Source organism: Aotus nancymaae, unplaced genomic scaffold, assembly GCF_030222135.1.
Source record: "Aotus nancymaae isolate 86718 unplaced genomic scaffold, 86718_ANA_hifiasm-v0.15.2.pri h1tg000062l, whole genome shotgun sequence".
Classification (NCBI taxonomy): Eukaryota; Metazoa; Chordata; class Mammalia; order Primates; family Aotidae; genus Aotus; species Aotus nancymaae.
The window spans coordinates 2,934,334-2,951,397 of record NW_026988476.1 but is presented as its reverse complement, the minus strand read 5'-3'; the positions used below and the strand labels follow the sequence as shown (position 1 = coordinate 2,951,397).

At 37.0% G+C, this 17,064-nt stretch overlaps 1 protein-coding gene across 4 annotated transcripts in view; it reads right to left on the bottom strand.

The window, feature by feature from the left end:
* AKAP6 (A-kinase anchoring protein 6) overlaps nt 1–17,064 on the bottom strand; it is a 538,624-nt gene that overhangs the window by 246,328 nt on the left and 275,232 nt on the right. For all 4 annotated transcript variants that reach the window (XM_012468645.3, XM_012468654.3, XM_012468658.3 and 1 more), the window contains exon 5: nt 12,416–12,538. In XM_012468645.3, coding sequence (XP_012324068.2) covers nt 12,416–12,538 — 123 coding nt within the window. The remainder of the gene's footprint in view (nt 1–12,415; nt 12,539–17,064) is intronic.

Below are 17,064 nucleotides of genomic sequence, written 5' to 3'. Positions count from 1 at the left end.
AAGATAGACATGGTCCCTGCCCTCACAGAGCTCACAGTGGTGTGTGTGTGTTGGGGGGAAGGGGTGGGGGAGGGACATTATATAAACAAGGAATTGCAGTCAGCTGTGTCAAGGGAGTTATGACATGATGTGAAACAGGGCTATTGACAAGCAAGGGCTCTGGAGCAGGACAGTCTGGGTTCAAATCCTGGCTCCTCCTTTACCCACTGTGTAGCTTTGGCCAACCTCTGTGTACTCAGTTTCTTCAACTATAAATGAGGGGAAATGTTAATGCCTACTTCATGGGGTTGCTGTGAGGATGAAATGCCTTGATACATGTGCAACAAGGCCTGGCATATTGCAGTAATGCAAATGGTTTTATTATACAAAATGACCTTCCTACAAAACAACTCTGATGAAGATCCTCTTCCTCTTAAGACTATCTAATGGCTTGCCAGGGTACAGAGTAAGATCCAGGCCCCAAGCATGACCTACAAGTTCCTCTGAGATCCCAGCCAACTCAACTTCACAGGCCCCATATCTTCCTTGAAATGTGCCTGGATTGCTTAAAGTTTCCAGCTCACACCAGCTGTCTTGCTTCTCCAAGATTCTACTCTTGCTGGCACTTCTGCCTGGCAAACTCTTCCCCTTGAAAAGCCCGGCACATCCTTTAAGATCCATGTCAGGTATGGTCTTCTCTAGCAAGCTCTCTGACCACCTTCCACCCAACTGGTTTCTCTACCCTTGGCGCCCATAGTACTTATACAGAGCTCAAGCCTTCACTTACTATATTGTGGTAAAATTATTAATGTGTCTGCTTTGCCTACATGAGTTCCTTGAGAGTAGAACTCCTTTTTTCATTCATTTTTATATCCTCAGTGTCTACGACAGTGCCTGGCACACAACACACACTAACAAATGGTCAGGGGAATGAATGCATGTAGATTTGTACCAAAAACCTCCTACATAGCTTTTAAACAGCTTGTGGCATTTTGGGAGATACTGGTACCATCACTCTTCACTTGGAAGTAGTTGATAAATGTCCCCAAATTTTACTCAGTGAACACCATGTAAATGAGCTGTCATGTTCCTTTGCTTACAAAATTACTTACCAATTATGCTTAGATGATCCCAGTGTAATTGCCATGTAAACTGTGCCCTGGCTGAGATAGCCCAAATCATCAATTAACTTTGCCCTCTCATCATGTGGTACTTACCACATAATTAAATAAATGGTCAGCAGCTACCACAATTGTCTATTTTCCCAACAAAATGAAGTGGCTACATTTGTCATTGATTTATCAGTTATGACAATCTGTAACACACCTCTAGGTATAATAACAGAAGCTTTTAAAAAAAGAACTCTGTACTCTTGAGAAAGAAGTTCCAAGTTTTTGATCAAAAAGATAAGCATTATAAAATCTTTGTTTTCCTTTTGAAAAAAAAAACACTGAGATATGAAGACAAAAATCCTCTTTCTTCCTGAGGAGACTTTCTTCCTGAAGCCTCAGACAATAAAAATATTTCCAAGAATTTGAAAGTGAATTTAGCTCTTCAAACAAGTTACAATTTATTTCAAACAAACAGTTGGGTTTTTTTTTTTTTTGGTGCAAAGTAGATGCATCTTACTGAGGCTGACATTCTTTTCTGATAGAATGGCTAATATGTTATGCAAGAATTAGATAGATGGAAGAGATCCTGGATGTTGATGGCGGTTCTGAGTGACAGAATTTTCATTTGCTTCTCTGGATGCCATCTCCACACCTGACACAGGTTATCACATTCACTTCCCAGTATGGCCACATTAGGCCAAATGGATTCCCAAACAGAGGTTCTATCTAAAGGGACCATTTGACTTCCAGAACACACTGCTTAGAGGCCCTGATTGAAAAGGAGGTCAATGCTGGCCCAAATATTTCTCTACCCCCTGAGGTGGAATAATTGATGTGCAGCAGCCCCTACAGATGTGGAGTCACGAGAGTGATGGATTGATATAAGCATATTATTCACACGTACATCTGCTAATATACAGGTCCCAGTGCAAACACCAGGACTTAAGAATATTATGTGGATTTAGGACAATCCCTGAAGGACTCCAGTTCCATTAAAAATTTGTTTGGCAGCCTGGGGCAGATCTATTCCAACTCCCACATGCTTCATGCATTTGAGAGGGGGAACCAAACCACTTTAAAAATAAATTTAATAAATTTTGTAATGTCAAGTCATTAACATACTGTCTAGCCATACTGTCTTCATATTTTGAAACAGTAGCATTAACCTGTGAAATTAAAAAAAATAACTTTTAAATATCTGAGTTTACATTTTAATTTTCCTGGTGTTTTTTTTTTGTTGTTGTTGTTGGCCAAAAAAATAGCAATGTTTTCTTCTGTTTCAGGATCCTGAAACAGAAGAAAACATTGCTATTTTTTCCCACTATAGATGTTTTTCTTGTCACAAATATACCAGACAAAACCTAGAAAGCCCTGTGATGAGTCCATTTTGATTTTTAAGTCATAGAGGAAATAACTTGCAGACATGCTCAATTATTGCTTGAAGATTTAGAACATTAGTTAGAATCTGTTGCCCACAATGATTCTAACACTGCTTTTATAAATGCTCACTCATTCATTTAGCAGATATTTTTAATATCTATCATGCATGTGCAAGGCTAGGAGTTGTGGGAGACACTAAAGAGACAAAAGCCGTCCCTCAAGTAGGTGACAGCATCAAGAGAACAGCTGAGGGGAGGGTGGGCAGGGAGAATTTCAACTTTTTCAAGAACAACGAAGCTTCTCAAACGAAATGTTCTCAGGTCTCCAAGGAAGATGTGCACAACTTCCCCCAGATGATAAAAGCATCCTCATCCTCACATAAAACACGTTTATTTCATCTTCACAACAACCTTATGGAAATAGATCAGGCATTTTTCTGGCTAATGTAAAGATCTGGAACTTTAACTTAATGTTATTTGTATCAGGTGAATTATTTCAAGATTCCAAAATTCCATGTAATGCAGTGGAGATGTAGGATAAGCTTATGAATCTACACATGGAGAGAGATGGTTAGGTGACCACACCCCAGCTCATGTGAGTCTCATCCACACACAGTGTCCCTCAGCCTGGGCATGGACCCTCATAGTGCAAGGCTTGTCTGTAAAATTTCTCTTGAGTATTACACTGCCCTAAATAGGAAGCACTGAATAAATGCAGTGCTTCCCTGGCATTCTAATTTAAAACAGTCATTATTTCCTAAAAAGAAAATAAAGTAACAAATTAGTAAAATGGGCACTAACAATTTTCAAAACAATAACTGCTGGGTATCATGCCCAAGAGTCCTTAAACTAAGTCAGGCAGAAGTACATTCCCAGGTGCTTTAAACAGCACAGGAATTCTATTTAACTGAAAAGGGAAGACAACATTATTTGTCTCCTAGATGCACAAAATTAGAGTTACATAAGTAAAGGAATATAGTCCAAGACTTTTGTACATCCAAAATGAGCCTCCTACCTTACTGTTCCCACATGCCAACCTCAAAATGCCTGCATGCTAAAATCTCTGAAAGACCCTTCCATCCCTGTGCCACCAAAGGAAGAAACTCAAGGCTGGGAGCTGAATGGTATTTCAAGTCCCCCAAAGAGAATTAATGTTGCCACTTCCCACTAAATTCTCTGCAACTACCCTTAAACTGGTGGGAATCAAGGGGGACAAGCAAATGGGACTTCAAAGCCCCCTTAAGGCCACCAGCCTGCTCATCAAGGCTGAGGGAGGTGGGGCAGGCCAACCAAACTCTGACAGTTCATGCTTTTGAAGTTTGACCCACTGCTCCCATTAGCTGAGCAGCACAGCCAAATGTCAGCTGCTGGTCTTGTGAAGCTTAACTTGCTGGGGCCATAGCTGCCTATGGAGAGGCTAGGAGAGATGGGCACCAGGAAGTGAGAAAAAGAAAACCCTGTCATCTCTTAACTTCAAGCAATGAAAAATGGAGCAGAGGTAGAGACAGGAGGGCAAGCAAGAGAAACACAGCTGCAAGTATTTGGGGAAATTTTATTGTATAACTAAAAACTCTGTAAGAAGTATACTGGGTTTTCCATCATTCTCAGCAAACTGACACAAGAACAGAAAATCAAACACTGCATGTCCTCACTCATAGGTGGGTGTTGAACAATGAGAACACATGGACACAGGGAGGGGAGCATCACACACTGGGGTCTGTTGGAGGGAAATAGAGGAGGGACAGCGAGGGGTAAGAAGGTTGGGGAAGGATAACATGGGGAGAAATGCCAGATATAGGTTACAGGGGGATGGAGGCAGCAAACCACATTGCCATGTATGTACCTATGCAACAATCCTGCATGTTCTGCACACGTACCCCAGAACCTAAAGTGCGATAAAATATATATATATTTTTAAAAAGAAGTATACTGGTTTTTCTTATGAGACAAATGAAAGCTGTTTAATCAGAAATATAACATGAAGATCTAAAGAAATACAGATAATACATGTATATATATTTTTGAGAATTTGTTAGCTAGACACTTTATATTTAAATTTAATCTGTTTTTATACGTATTTAGTATGATGACACAATAAAGAAACATTTTCAAACCCTTCCTGGATACTAAGACTGTAAGCACTGTCTGGAGGAATTTGGTGCTCCTGTGCCATCATGTGGCAGCCACCTAAAATTGCAGGCACCAATCTTAAAAGGAACAACAAAGTTCAGGAAGTTGTGTTTTAAAAGTCTACTGCTATAAACATGGCCTGAAAACTCATACACACACAAACCCCACTCATTTTTTAGGACTTAGAGAAAAAGCTGTCCCTGGAGTGTGACAGATTTATTACACAGAGTCTCTGAGTTGCTGTTGTAGGCAGACACTAATGGGACAAGGAGGAGACTCTCAATTGATACTAAAATAAAGTTCATTGAGTATTATTTGCAAAAGCATAAATAAGAAGGCAGTTTAAATGCCCATCATCATATAAATGATTAAATAAATTATGGCATAGCCACAAAAAATATTAAGGAGCTGCTAAAATGTGCAATAGATCTTCATATACTGATAGAAGTATATCTGTGATATATTTAGATACAAAAAGCAAGTTGTTGAACAGCTTGTAAAGTATGAATTAAATAATCCTTAAAGTATATGCATTTTTCCATAAAAAGGTTCAAAAATATATAGAACTATTTACATTTGTTACCCAAGGGAGGGTAAGACTTTTTACTTTTAATTTTATGCTGTTTAACACAATTTGAAATTTTTTTCAGTGAGTATAATTTAATGTTTTTCTCTAAGTAAAGTTCCATAATTATAGAAGTTATATGAAAGACAGTTCATTCTACCTTTAGCACATACCCCTGATACTCACTGTACTTGTATGACATTTGCTCCCTCTTTTCCATGTAAATGCTACTTATAATGTCGTGTTTCCTGGTTTCACACACCCCTAGAATGGTCCTAGGGTCTTGGTCCTGCTCCACAAAAAGAGAGAGAAGCTCTCAGCAATTCCTGCATTCTTCACTACACTCAACTCTTGCCCAGCTGTAGAGCAGTGGGCTGTCCTGTGCTAAAGCCTTAGGGGAAACTCAGACAGACAAAATATGTTGGTCATGAGATTTCTGACTAGAAAAGAGTGAGCCTCAAAAAGAGAACTGTTGACATGTCTCTAATCTGTTCCTCTTTCTTGAATTTATTCCCTTTTCTCTATTCTTACCTACCCCCACCTAACCCTGATCCACCATTTCTCCCATTATTCCAACATCTTTTAATCTACTCATTCGATTATAGTTACCTTGACCTTTAGCTTGTTCCTTCCAAGTCTAAGCAAGCAAACTCCTTAGAACATACTGATCTTTCCAGAACTGGAATCCAAATATGCTTTCGCCCCAGTAGAAACCTATTACATGCTTATTAGCCTGGCCCTCCATGTCTGCCTAACCCTTGATTCTTCAAACTGTTGAGATAACCATACGCTTTTAGAACAGAACCCCAGAATGCTTTTTAAAAATTTCCCTTTCACAGAAAAAAGACTAATTTTCTCAATATAAAAATCCTGAAGCAAAAAAACAATGGCCAACAGAAAAACAGGCTAAGAATATGAGAAGATAGTTCTCAAAAAGGAAATACAGATGACTCCTGAAAACATGGAGAGATATTCAATGCCACTTAAAATACAAGAAATACAGATTGAACTACAGTAACATGCCATCTTTAACTATCAGAGGGACAAAGTTCAACAAATGTGATAACATACTCTGATAGCAAGAATGTGCAGAAATAGGCATTCTCATGCATTATTGAGTATAAACTGGTAAAATCTCTATGAAGGACAGTTTGGTAATACACCAAAATTTTAAATGTGCTTAACCTTGATCCAGAAATTTCGTATGTAAGGTATTTATTCTAAGGATATACTTATATTATCCAACATGATGAATTTCCAAGAATATGCATTAAAATATCAATTATAATAGAAAAACACTGTGAACAAACTAAATTTCCATCACAAAGAACTGGTTATGTAAATTATGGCTTATTTATAAGTGGAATACTGTGCAGCCATCCAAAAGGATGAAGTAGTTCTATTGATTTTGAAATATTACTAATAGAAACTACAGGAACAAAGTTAAATACACAGATAGATCTGTTTCTGTTTTTTGAGACAGTCTTGCTCAGTCGCCCAGGCTGGAGTGCAGTGACACAATCTCAGCTCGCTGCAACCTCTGCCTCCCAGGTTCAAGAAATTTTCATGCCTCAGCCTCCTGAGTAGCTGGGATTACAGATATGCACCACTACACCTGGCTAATTTTTGTGTTTTGAGTGGAGACAAGGTTTCACTATATTGGCCAGGTTAGTCTCAAACTCCTGGCCTCACATAATTTATCTGCCTGCCTTGGCCTCCCAAATCCTGCTGGGATTACAGGCATTAGCCACCTCCCTCAGCCTGTTTTTAAATACCTGAAATAAATCAGAAATAATATAAAGAAATAAGGAACATTGGTTGCCTCGAAGGAGGAGAACCAATGGGAACATGAGTAAAAAGGGGATTTACTGTTGACTTTAACTTTTTACTGCCTTTAATCTTTTATTTTAAACACAATTCACAAAATTAATAAAAGCTTGCCCATACCAGCATATCCTTCAAATACTCTACCTAAATCCATTTTCCTTCACGCACAGAGTTGTTCTCTCAACTAAGCCATGAACCTCATCCAGTTAATCTATGCAAGCTGACCCTACTCCCATCAAATTTATGGTTGATTAATGTTATTCTCCTGTTTAAAAAAAAAAAAAAAAAAAAAAAAAAAACCTTCAATGAGTCGCCATTGCCCTCAGAGAAAAGTTTAATCTATTAAAAAGACATTCAACCTCCCTTACCACCCAACCCCAACCTGTGAGACTCCAACCTAGTCTCAGCTACACCACATAGCTCACCATAGCTCTCTTACCATACTTACAAAGTTTCCTCCCATCTCACCTCCTCCCTTCCCTAACAAAATTACATATGGCCTTTGAGGTCTATGTCAAATTACCTCTTTGAACGTTCTCTACCTCCAGAAAGAACCAATAAAAATGTTCTCTGTACTCCTAAGAATACATTGCTTATCCTACAAAAAGTTTACTGATCAAAATCATTAGTCATTTATGGGTCTATAGATGACTACATATAATCTATCATTACCTCTCTTAGACTGAAAATCCCTGAAAGAAAGCAACCAAGCTCATTCATGGTGTATTCCTAGCACCTAAATAACCACCTGGCACTCACACTCACAGTTGTGTTATATATTTAGTTCACAGTCACCATTTCCCCCCATATTCCTAATTTATCAAATTGAATTAAGAATCTTGTTTCTCCAAGGCTATTTCAATGTGGTTGGTTAATGTGTGTCCAAAATAACATAGTGCTGCTGTCTATGCAACTATATTTCCTAAGTTTAAGCCAGCCCTTTGTGGTTGATTATTTTTCCTAAATCTTGCACAGCTGTCTGGTATTGGTTTGATTTCACTTATTCCTACTGAATATGCTGATTGGTTCCACATAAAGGAAGTGCTGCTTTGTCTTCCTGTGAATGACTACATTTGATGAATTAGGTATGCATAACAACTTGAGAGATCAGAGTTACTGTTTCAGGAGCAAATGGATATGAAATAATATCTTTAGAGGGGGAAGTGCTGACCTGCTCTGCTGCTTTACTCTTAGGCATTCTAATTCTAAAGATACTATATAAAAACTCTCTTAATGGGGCGGGGAAACTACCCAAGAACTATTTATGATAGTTATTTAGTATGTTTCTATTATGCTTCTACTCAAATAGCTTTTGGTAACTCTGTTTCCTTAGGCAGCAAAAAAAAAAAAAAAAAAAAAAAAGAATGGGGAAAACAGCTTGAATGTCCATCAACAGTGAATTTGTGGTATATCCATACAATAGACTACTTCTCAGCAATACAAAGGAATGAATAATTGATACATGCAACAACATAACATATCCCAAAATAAGTATGCTGAATGAAAGAAGACAAACTGAAAAAAAGTACATATTGTTTTATTCAATTTATATACAATTCTAGGAAATACAAACTAACCTAATAGCGTCAAGACGCAGATCAATGATTGCTTAGGGATGGAGGAGAGGCCGGGGTAGGAGGAAAGAATTACAAAGTGTCATGAAGAACATTCTGGGTGATAAGCATGTTCACTCTCTTAATTGCAGTGATTGTTTCATGGGTGTATATATTTGTCAGATTGTCAAAACATAAAATTGTATACAGTAGTTCCCTTTATGCACGGTTTTGCTTTCTTCAGTTTCAGTTACCTGTGGTTAACCATGGTCTGAAAATATAAATGCAAAGCTTCAGACATGAACATTTCATTAAGTTTTAAATTGCATGCCATTCTGAGTTGTGTAGTGAAATCTTGCACCATCCCGTTGTGTCCCACCTGGAATGTGAATCATCCCTCTGTACAGTGTCTCCATGCTGTATATGCTACCTGCCCATTAGTCACTTAGTAGTCATCTGGGTTACCAAATCAAAAACACAGTATACGTGGGGTTTGGTACTATCTGAGGTTTTAGGCATCCACTGTGGGGCTTGGTACATAACCACTTCAAATATGAGGGACCACTATACTTTAAAATGTGCCATTTATTGTATGTCAATTATACCTCAATAAAGCTTTGTGGGTTTTGTTGTTGTTGTTTGTTTTGTTTTGTTTTGTGGTAGGAAGAAGACAGAGCTTAGAGAAGGGAGAGAGAAAAGCCTGTCCAAGAACACACCTATACAATTCTATCTTAAAAGTGGTTTTCAAAGAAGAGAGAATGTTCAATACTTGCAAAATACCTTTCCGGAATGACATTTTCCTGAAAATGTCATTTTCTAGGAAGATAGGAATTGTATTTTTGAAAGGAGCAGCCAGGTTGCAAGCAGATGATTAATTATCATGGAAAATCATTTATGTATCATCGCAATTTCACAGTGTTTCTTACAGTTAAAATAAAGCTCCTTCATATCTCTCATAAAGGTATTATAAAGCTTTAATTGATTTGTGTTGGTGAAAACCCTTAGTTGCCATCATGGAAAATAATTGAATTAAGTATCAAAATATGAACATACAACTTTTGGTATTATTTTTATATTTTTATTCATAATAAATATTGGAGGGTGCCAGTTAGTCTAACACATTATTAACCCAGGGGAGACTCAGACCCTGCAGGCTTGCACATCTGTTGATTTAATGTGAAATTATAAAATCTAGAGACATGTTTAAAGAAACTCATGTAGCTACCTCTACTACTGGACAATCTTGCAAATACCACTTGCCTCCTCATTAAAAAGCAATAATGATTTATGCAGGGCTAACTAAGAAATATAAATCTCTAGCCTTACTCATATATTTTCTTTTATGGGAAGATTGAAAAGAATAACTTAATATTAACTCAGCATGACAGTAAAGAAATACAATAAAAATGACAATACTGATCAGGAGGACAATACAGACTCATATGGAAACAGAAAAGCTAAGAATTTGCTTGAAAGATATTTGAGCCACAGGCCGTATCTAAAGTAACAGACAAAGCATGCAGTAGAACAGTGACTCTTGATTGCGCTTTAAGAATATCGTTCAGTGGCAATCTACACACATTAGGTCTTCAGTAACTGTTAGAAATTATGATTCATTATTTTGGAAGTGAAACTTGAGACTGTAATTTAACATTCAGTAAACAGGTCTGGAGAACAAAGTCCCTCACTATTTGCAAAGCAGAAATAAGGAAGATGTTCCTGTGATAGCTCCATTCCAACCAATATAATCAGACATGGGACAGTAGAGAAAACTCATCCAAGAAGTGCAGAAACAAGACTGTTCTTTAAGAAATAAAAGTCTTAAGAAGGACTCTGCTGCAGATCTTTATACTGGTGACCCACAGCAAACTGGATAATGACTTCCACATTTTGGGATGAAAATGTCAGTATGAGTCAGGTACAGATATTGCAGTTCATTATGGTCACCCATAAAAAGCTCTGCAGTTTGTGAGGTTAGAGACAATACAGAAGTCACTAGTCAAATGTGGCAATTTAAATTTAAACATAATTCAATTAAAATTAAAAATTCATTTCTTCAGTTGCATTAGCCACATTTCAAATGCACAATAGATACATGTAGTTTGTGGTCCCCACATAGGACACAGCAATATAGAATATTCCATCATCACAAAAAACTCTAGTGAACTGCATTGGGCTAAAATGAGGTAGAGGCCAACGTTAGGATGCCAAGTAAGAAACCCTGTAATACCACATTTGAGAGAGTGCTCATTGGTTATAAAGGGGCCATATCACTCAACCTCCAAAGGGGAAAAGGAATCTTGGGTTCATACTCTCCTAGCCTGGCTTTCAATAAATAATCTAGAGTTAAAGTGCTCTTTATGCCCTTGTGCCCTCTGGGACCTTAAAAACTAAATGTGTGTTTTCCATAAAATATTAAGTCAAGAGAAATTAAGACAGCACACTTAATGTGAAATAAAGTTCATATACTCCTGTTTAAACACAGATTAGAATTTCTGTCAGAACAATGCCAGTGAAAAGTTGACATTCTAATTAATACAATTTACATTATAAAGCAGTGAATATCTTTATCTTGCTATTATGAAATGCCCTCTTTAAAAAAAAAATTGAAACTCTACTCAACAGGGAAATGAGTACTAAGGACAGTACGTAAAAACCCAAGTACAAGAGAGGTGGTTAGGGTCACTGGCATTTTTACACATCATCGACTCAGGTCTCTAAAAAGGGAAGCAACACGCTCATCCTCTAAGACCACACAGTCTTGTCATTCTTTATCATTCCCAAGGCTATTTGCAGGCAGCAGTAGGATTTTGAGCCTGTTATTCTCTTATAAAACACACTGCAAAACACAAACACCAAAAACTGAAACATTCTCTCTTGCCCCTCTTTTCTCCCTCTCCATCTCTCCCTTCGCTCTTTCTCACTTAACGTCACAGAGAACAACAGTTCTGGAAGCCTGCGAACTCGCATACAGGTAGGACTCCCACATCATGTTTATTCAATCCAAATTCTGAGTGTGTAAGAGGGGCAGAAAATCAACCCCACAGTTGGGTACCCAAGGATTCATGTTCATTGCCTTTGTCAATTTTATGCTATCAGTGAAAGGAATAAAGATGAGATCCTTAAAGCTTGAATTTTCATTTCCTATGACACGTGCTTTTTCTTCATGCTTTATCACACTCCACTACTTGGTTTCCACCCCTTCATAATTGATATCGGCCATTTGAAACATTCAGTAAAAACCTCATGAGGTTCATTGAATGTCCCTCAGTCTATAATTCTTGCTTTTAACATATTCAGAAGCAAATTCATCTGAGTGTTTTCCACTTCTCCTCCATGCTTTTCTCTATGCACAGGGATGAGTGCAATGACAGTTGTATTAATTGTATGCTGAAAAACTCATATAGCAGCAAAAATGATGAAGATCATTTTAAATATTTTATTAAAATAACCCAGTATAGAACAGATAATGTAGACCCTCTTGATAATGAGAGGTTAATTAATTTTATGAGAATTCTAGAAAGCTTAGAATGGTCATCAAAATTATCTCTTTTATTTGTTTGCTTTTAAGAAAGGGAAAAATCTTCAGTTGCTTTAGAGAACAAGGATCTAATAAAATTTTCTAAGGTATTTTTAAATAATTACGCTTCCAGAAAAAGCTTTGAAAAGGTAGCTTGAAATAGAGAGGATTTAGATTTCACAGTATTACTTGAAATGCCTGTAAATTTTCAGCTTCTGTAACCCATTAAAACTTGTTTTCAGAGGCATATAGTAACCTTTGATAAATAAAATTGATATTCCTCATAAACAAACAAGCAGTACAATAAATCCTTTGATTATTGACAGCAAGAACAACATAATCTCGCCTACCAAGTGTGTCTCCAGATACAGTTTAAGGCCATCCATCTCTGCTTTAGGGGGAGTCCAATTCTCTGTAGTTTCCATGGCTTCATTTAACCATTGAATGAATTCATCCAGCTTGTTTACAAACCCCTTGTGAGAGGAAAGAAAAGGAGAAAAAAGGGGCAAGAAAGGCATGTTAGTTAGTTATTCTGTAAAAAGCCAATATTGAAAGTTCCAAACTTTATCCATGATGAAATTGATCCCACCGCACTCTGATTCTAGTTTCATCTTTGCTGTGATGGGATTTCCACTATTCCTAGCTGTGAAGTCTATCAAAATGAGAAAGAAATTGTCAATACTTTCCTTTCAGTTTTTCTCTAGGATGACTTTTCTGAGGAATTTGGACTGGATTGTGGTGTGTCACTGTATTGGTGACCTCAAAACATCAAAACATTTCTGGTGTCTGACAACCATCCCCCTGCCAAAAAATCAGGTCAGGTCTGCTAGGAATGCTCATTGGCCTTGGGGATAAAAGCATTCCTGTAAAGATGGTGTTCTTCATTCAGAAGCCTATGGGGTTCAGTTACCATAGCTGAACTAGAAATATATTTTAAAATTACATAAGTATTTAAAGGTCCTTGGACCAGTTCTGTCCACAGCCCAAACATCTGTGTCTGAGCCTGTGTGCTAAGAGGGAAGGAAGCATAGAAGAGTGAGACCAATGAACAAACATAAACACTTGACTCCAGGTACCTACAGACATAAAGATATATTCTTGGCTAGGAAGCACAAATCACAATAATCTTGCAATTTTTCAAATAGTGGTTATAAAATTTTATTGGCCATTTAAAAGAATACATCTGTAGAAACAAAATATTTTGAAAATATGAAAGCCCAACTGCAAACCTAAGAGAAAGAAATGGGGCTGGGCTCCTGCTTTTCATGTCTGGGTAAATAGCACCACCTGGAGGTCATAAGGAGCAAGTGCAGGCTTCCACACATACTTAGGAATGAATTGAGATGTCATTTCCCTATTAAACTTAACCCATTCTTCAGATTTGCCTTTTAAATAATCTTGATTAATATTTGTAATGCTTAACTAAGAATGTCCTGACACTGAAGTGGAAAAAGGTAAAAATACATATTCTTTATGATGCTTCTCACAAGCTAGGTTTTTGACATTAAGGTTTTTCCTAGATAACATTTTAAGATTCATAACCCTTTAATTCAAGCATTAGATTACCTCAAAAACATTATGAGAAAAAAAGAAAATGGAATTGTGGATAATGGTAAATAAAAAGACAAATAACATCCAGGAACACAAATAGTCCATTAGAAGGGGACAAGGCAGAGATGTGGGCATAGAGTCCCATAGAGTCAGATCACACTGTCCTGCCATGCTCTGGTGTGTTGTCAGCCTGTGTAGACAGAGCTCAGTCTATCATCCCACACAGTGGTATATCATATGGTTTCCCAGATTCATACATGCTTCCAAAAGCTTTTCCTATTGAAAAACTCTCTACTGTACCAAGTCTCCAAGGACAATCACACCCAGGGATACTTATCACAACCAGATTTCACAAATGCAAGATTTCTCATTTATGTTCTTTTGCAAATCTATCCCAATCAGTTAGATTTGATAAAACTAATGATAAATATCATCTTAGAGACATCTTAATCACAAACTGAGACCTATACAATTGCAATTGGCTGAGCTGGGAACTATAAGGTCGATTAACATGCCTCCAATCCTAGACTCCAACCCTAAACTGATTGATAATATCACTGAGGTTTCCATCGGTTATCACTCAGAAGATTTTCTTCCAGGTGAGGTGAAAATACATCCAACAGAGAAGGTTTCATGAATTTCATACAAGGTATTCTCTTACTAAATGAATTTTCTGGAGATCTACCAAAATCAGCCTTTTTTTTTCCTAATTTTCTATATTGTGACTCTTTCTAAATGCCAAGAATCCATGCAAAATCATTCATTTTGCCCCGTCTCTTATCTTTAGGGTATCAGTTTGTCTGTTCTTTCTCCTTTCTTGAATTTGCATAAATTTGAGAGTTACTTTGCTTTTCATTTCCCCCAAATACTTGACTCTTTTAATGTAGAAGTTACACTTATTCAAGCTCAATCTTCTCAGTAGAGTGTCCCACCTGTTCAAAGTATTATTCCCCAATCTCCTTTGTCTGATAGACTACCTAGGGCTCAGAATATTTTACAAATTCATATCTGACTTGATGTTTACCATAGATTCCTTCAGATGTGTACAGTAAATCTGTAAGCAGAAGTAAGGGCAGAGTCTGTTAGAACTCTAGTCCTAATTCTTGATACTCTCATAATTAAAGTTTTGGTAAAAAATTAAGAGATCCTTTGCTGATCAGATGGACTTAGAGAGATATTGTTTGTCATCTGTGGATGCTAATCAGAAAACTAGAATTTAGATGGTTTATAAATGGAAGATGAAAATAGTGCTTTCCAGTACTTATAGCATTAAATGGTATTTACTATTGTATTTAGACTTGTGTTGTTATATCTGTATATATAAATTGGTTTGGGGGAAAAATTAAGTCAAAAAGTCTATTATTTAGGGAACAAGTAGTTAAATCCAAGAAGAAAAATAAAGAGGTTATCTGAAGTGTAACTAGTTATAAACTATTCATTATCTTCTTTCCCTTCAAAAACAAACAAAAATGACCTGTGTGTGTATATGAATGCACCGTTGCTTCATCGTAAAAGGTTAGTCTTAGCCAAATAGTATTAGACAATATGTCAGGTTTCCTAACAGAACCATGATTATACAGTTAGCTGAAATCTGTGAGATGCAGATTAGATAAAACCCACTGGTCCTGGGTGAACATTTCTGGATGACACCTCTGTGTATCCCAGACAGATAGCAAAACTAAGCTGTCTGATATAGGGGAAACAGGAGTCCTTTCAAGGATTCTCTCTGGGTTTCTTCTGAATTATATCCCATCCTCACAACTTTTTATTTATTGTACATTTCCTAACTCTTTTCTTGCCAATACTAAAAAGTTTCATCACTCACAATAGAAACCTGAGAAATCCCAGTGTTCCCAACTTACAATAAAAGCTAAGCATTCCTTCCCTTTAGGGAGATCTAGCTTTCTACCTCCCTTCCTGCTTCTAAGTGTAGCCTCAAGAATATAAATAGAAATCATGAAAGCAAGCAAAATTGGAGTCCATTCAATTCATGATACCTTTATCATCTGCTATTTTTCCACCTCACTCAGCCCCCTGTATCTGTGTACTCTCACCAGGTTTCTGTGTATAGTGGGCAGTGTACAGGTACTCTTCCCCCATCATGAGATGTTCTTAGAAAGACCAAGAAAGTGCCACTCTATATACAGACCATGTGGATGTGCAGGTATATTCACATTTGAATACATACAACAAATATTTGATGTCTATTTTCAGAAGTTCTGCTGGCATCTTTGTGGTGTGAATGAAAGATGATAAGGCTAACACAGGAAAATGGAGAAAAATATTTAAAAAATTATTTTGAAACAGATCAAATCCTAATGCAACAAATATCGATCACTTATTCATTTATTTAACACATATTTATTAAGTACCTTCTATGTGCAAAAAAGCACACTGCTAGACATTGTTGAAAATATAAAGATAAGGTAAATATCATTGTGGCAAAAATTTCAGCAGAACATAAAGCATGTCTAAGCCCTGAATTCAAGAAATTTTAAGAGTCAAAAAAGAATTTTACAATAAATAAAGAGTTGGGACATTCTCCTGGATATTGTGAAATTATTATATGTGTATCAGAATTCTGTGTGTATCCAAGTTTGTTCTCATTCTCAGTATTGGCCTATCTGTGTGTGTTTCTAATATTCTGAGTTCACAATCACTTCTCTGGAAAGCCAAAGAGGACTATGAAAATCAGATTTTCTTCATGACATAATCCAATGCCACCACTGCACTACATAAAAAGTACATTTTATGCATATTCTACTCTCTGCTACAGGCTGAATTACAAACCTGTAAAAGGCTGCATTTTAGCCTTCATTGTTCAAACTCCTGCCACTGTATCTATTCAGTGTCTTTCTTGTTATTTTCTACCAATGTCCTTATTGTCCCTTTCTGCTTCTTCTTCCATTACTTTTCTTTGACTCCCTGACAAGCTGTCCAAGAGCACAGGGAGGGGGAGGGTGACCCAGTCCACAAGATCCTGTTCTCCTGTCCACTCTCATGGATTAATGGTTTCCTTCTGAGTGAATCTTTGTCATACTCCTATTTTATATAGGCTCTGAGAGTGTAAACCCTTGTTTGGCACCACGCCAGGATTCAACCACCAGAAGAAATCCTGGTCATCAAACTTGGGAGAAAATGGAACAGTGGTTGCCCTTCTACCACTAGTTGTCAGCATACCTCCTACTTTCAAATCACTTGCATTTTGAAAGTTCCTTTGTGAGAGTAAAAACTTACTTTTAAACTTTCTAAAATATCAATCTCCTTAAAGACTAAGAAGCACAGTTAAAATACATGCAAAGGTATACTTACTGGTTTGTGAAAAATAATTTGCTAGAGGCTTTGGCTAGCTAAAATAATTTGAAGATTATTTTCACAGTGAACATTTACAGTCAAATCTTGCAAAGTGATATACTCTCACAAGTTAAGAATACTCATTATTTCTTTT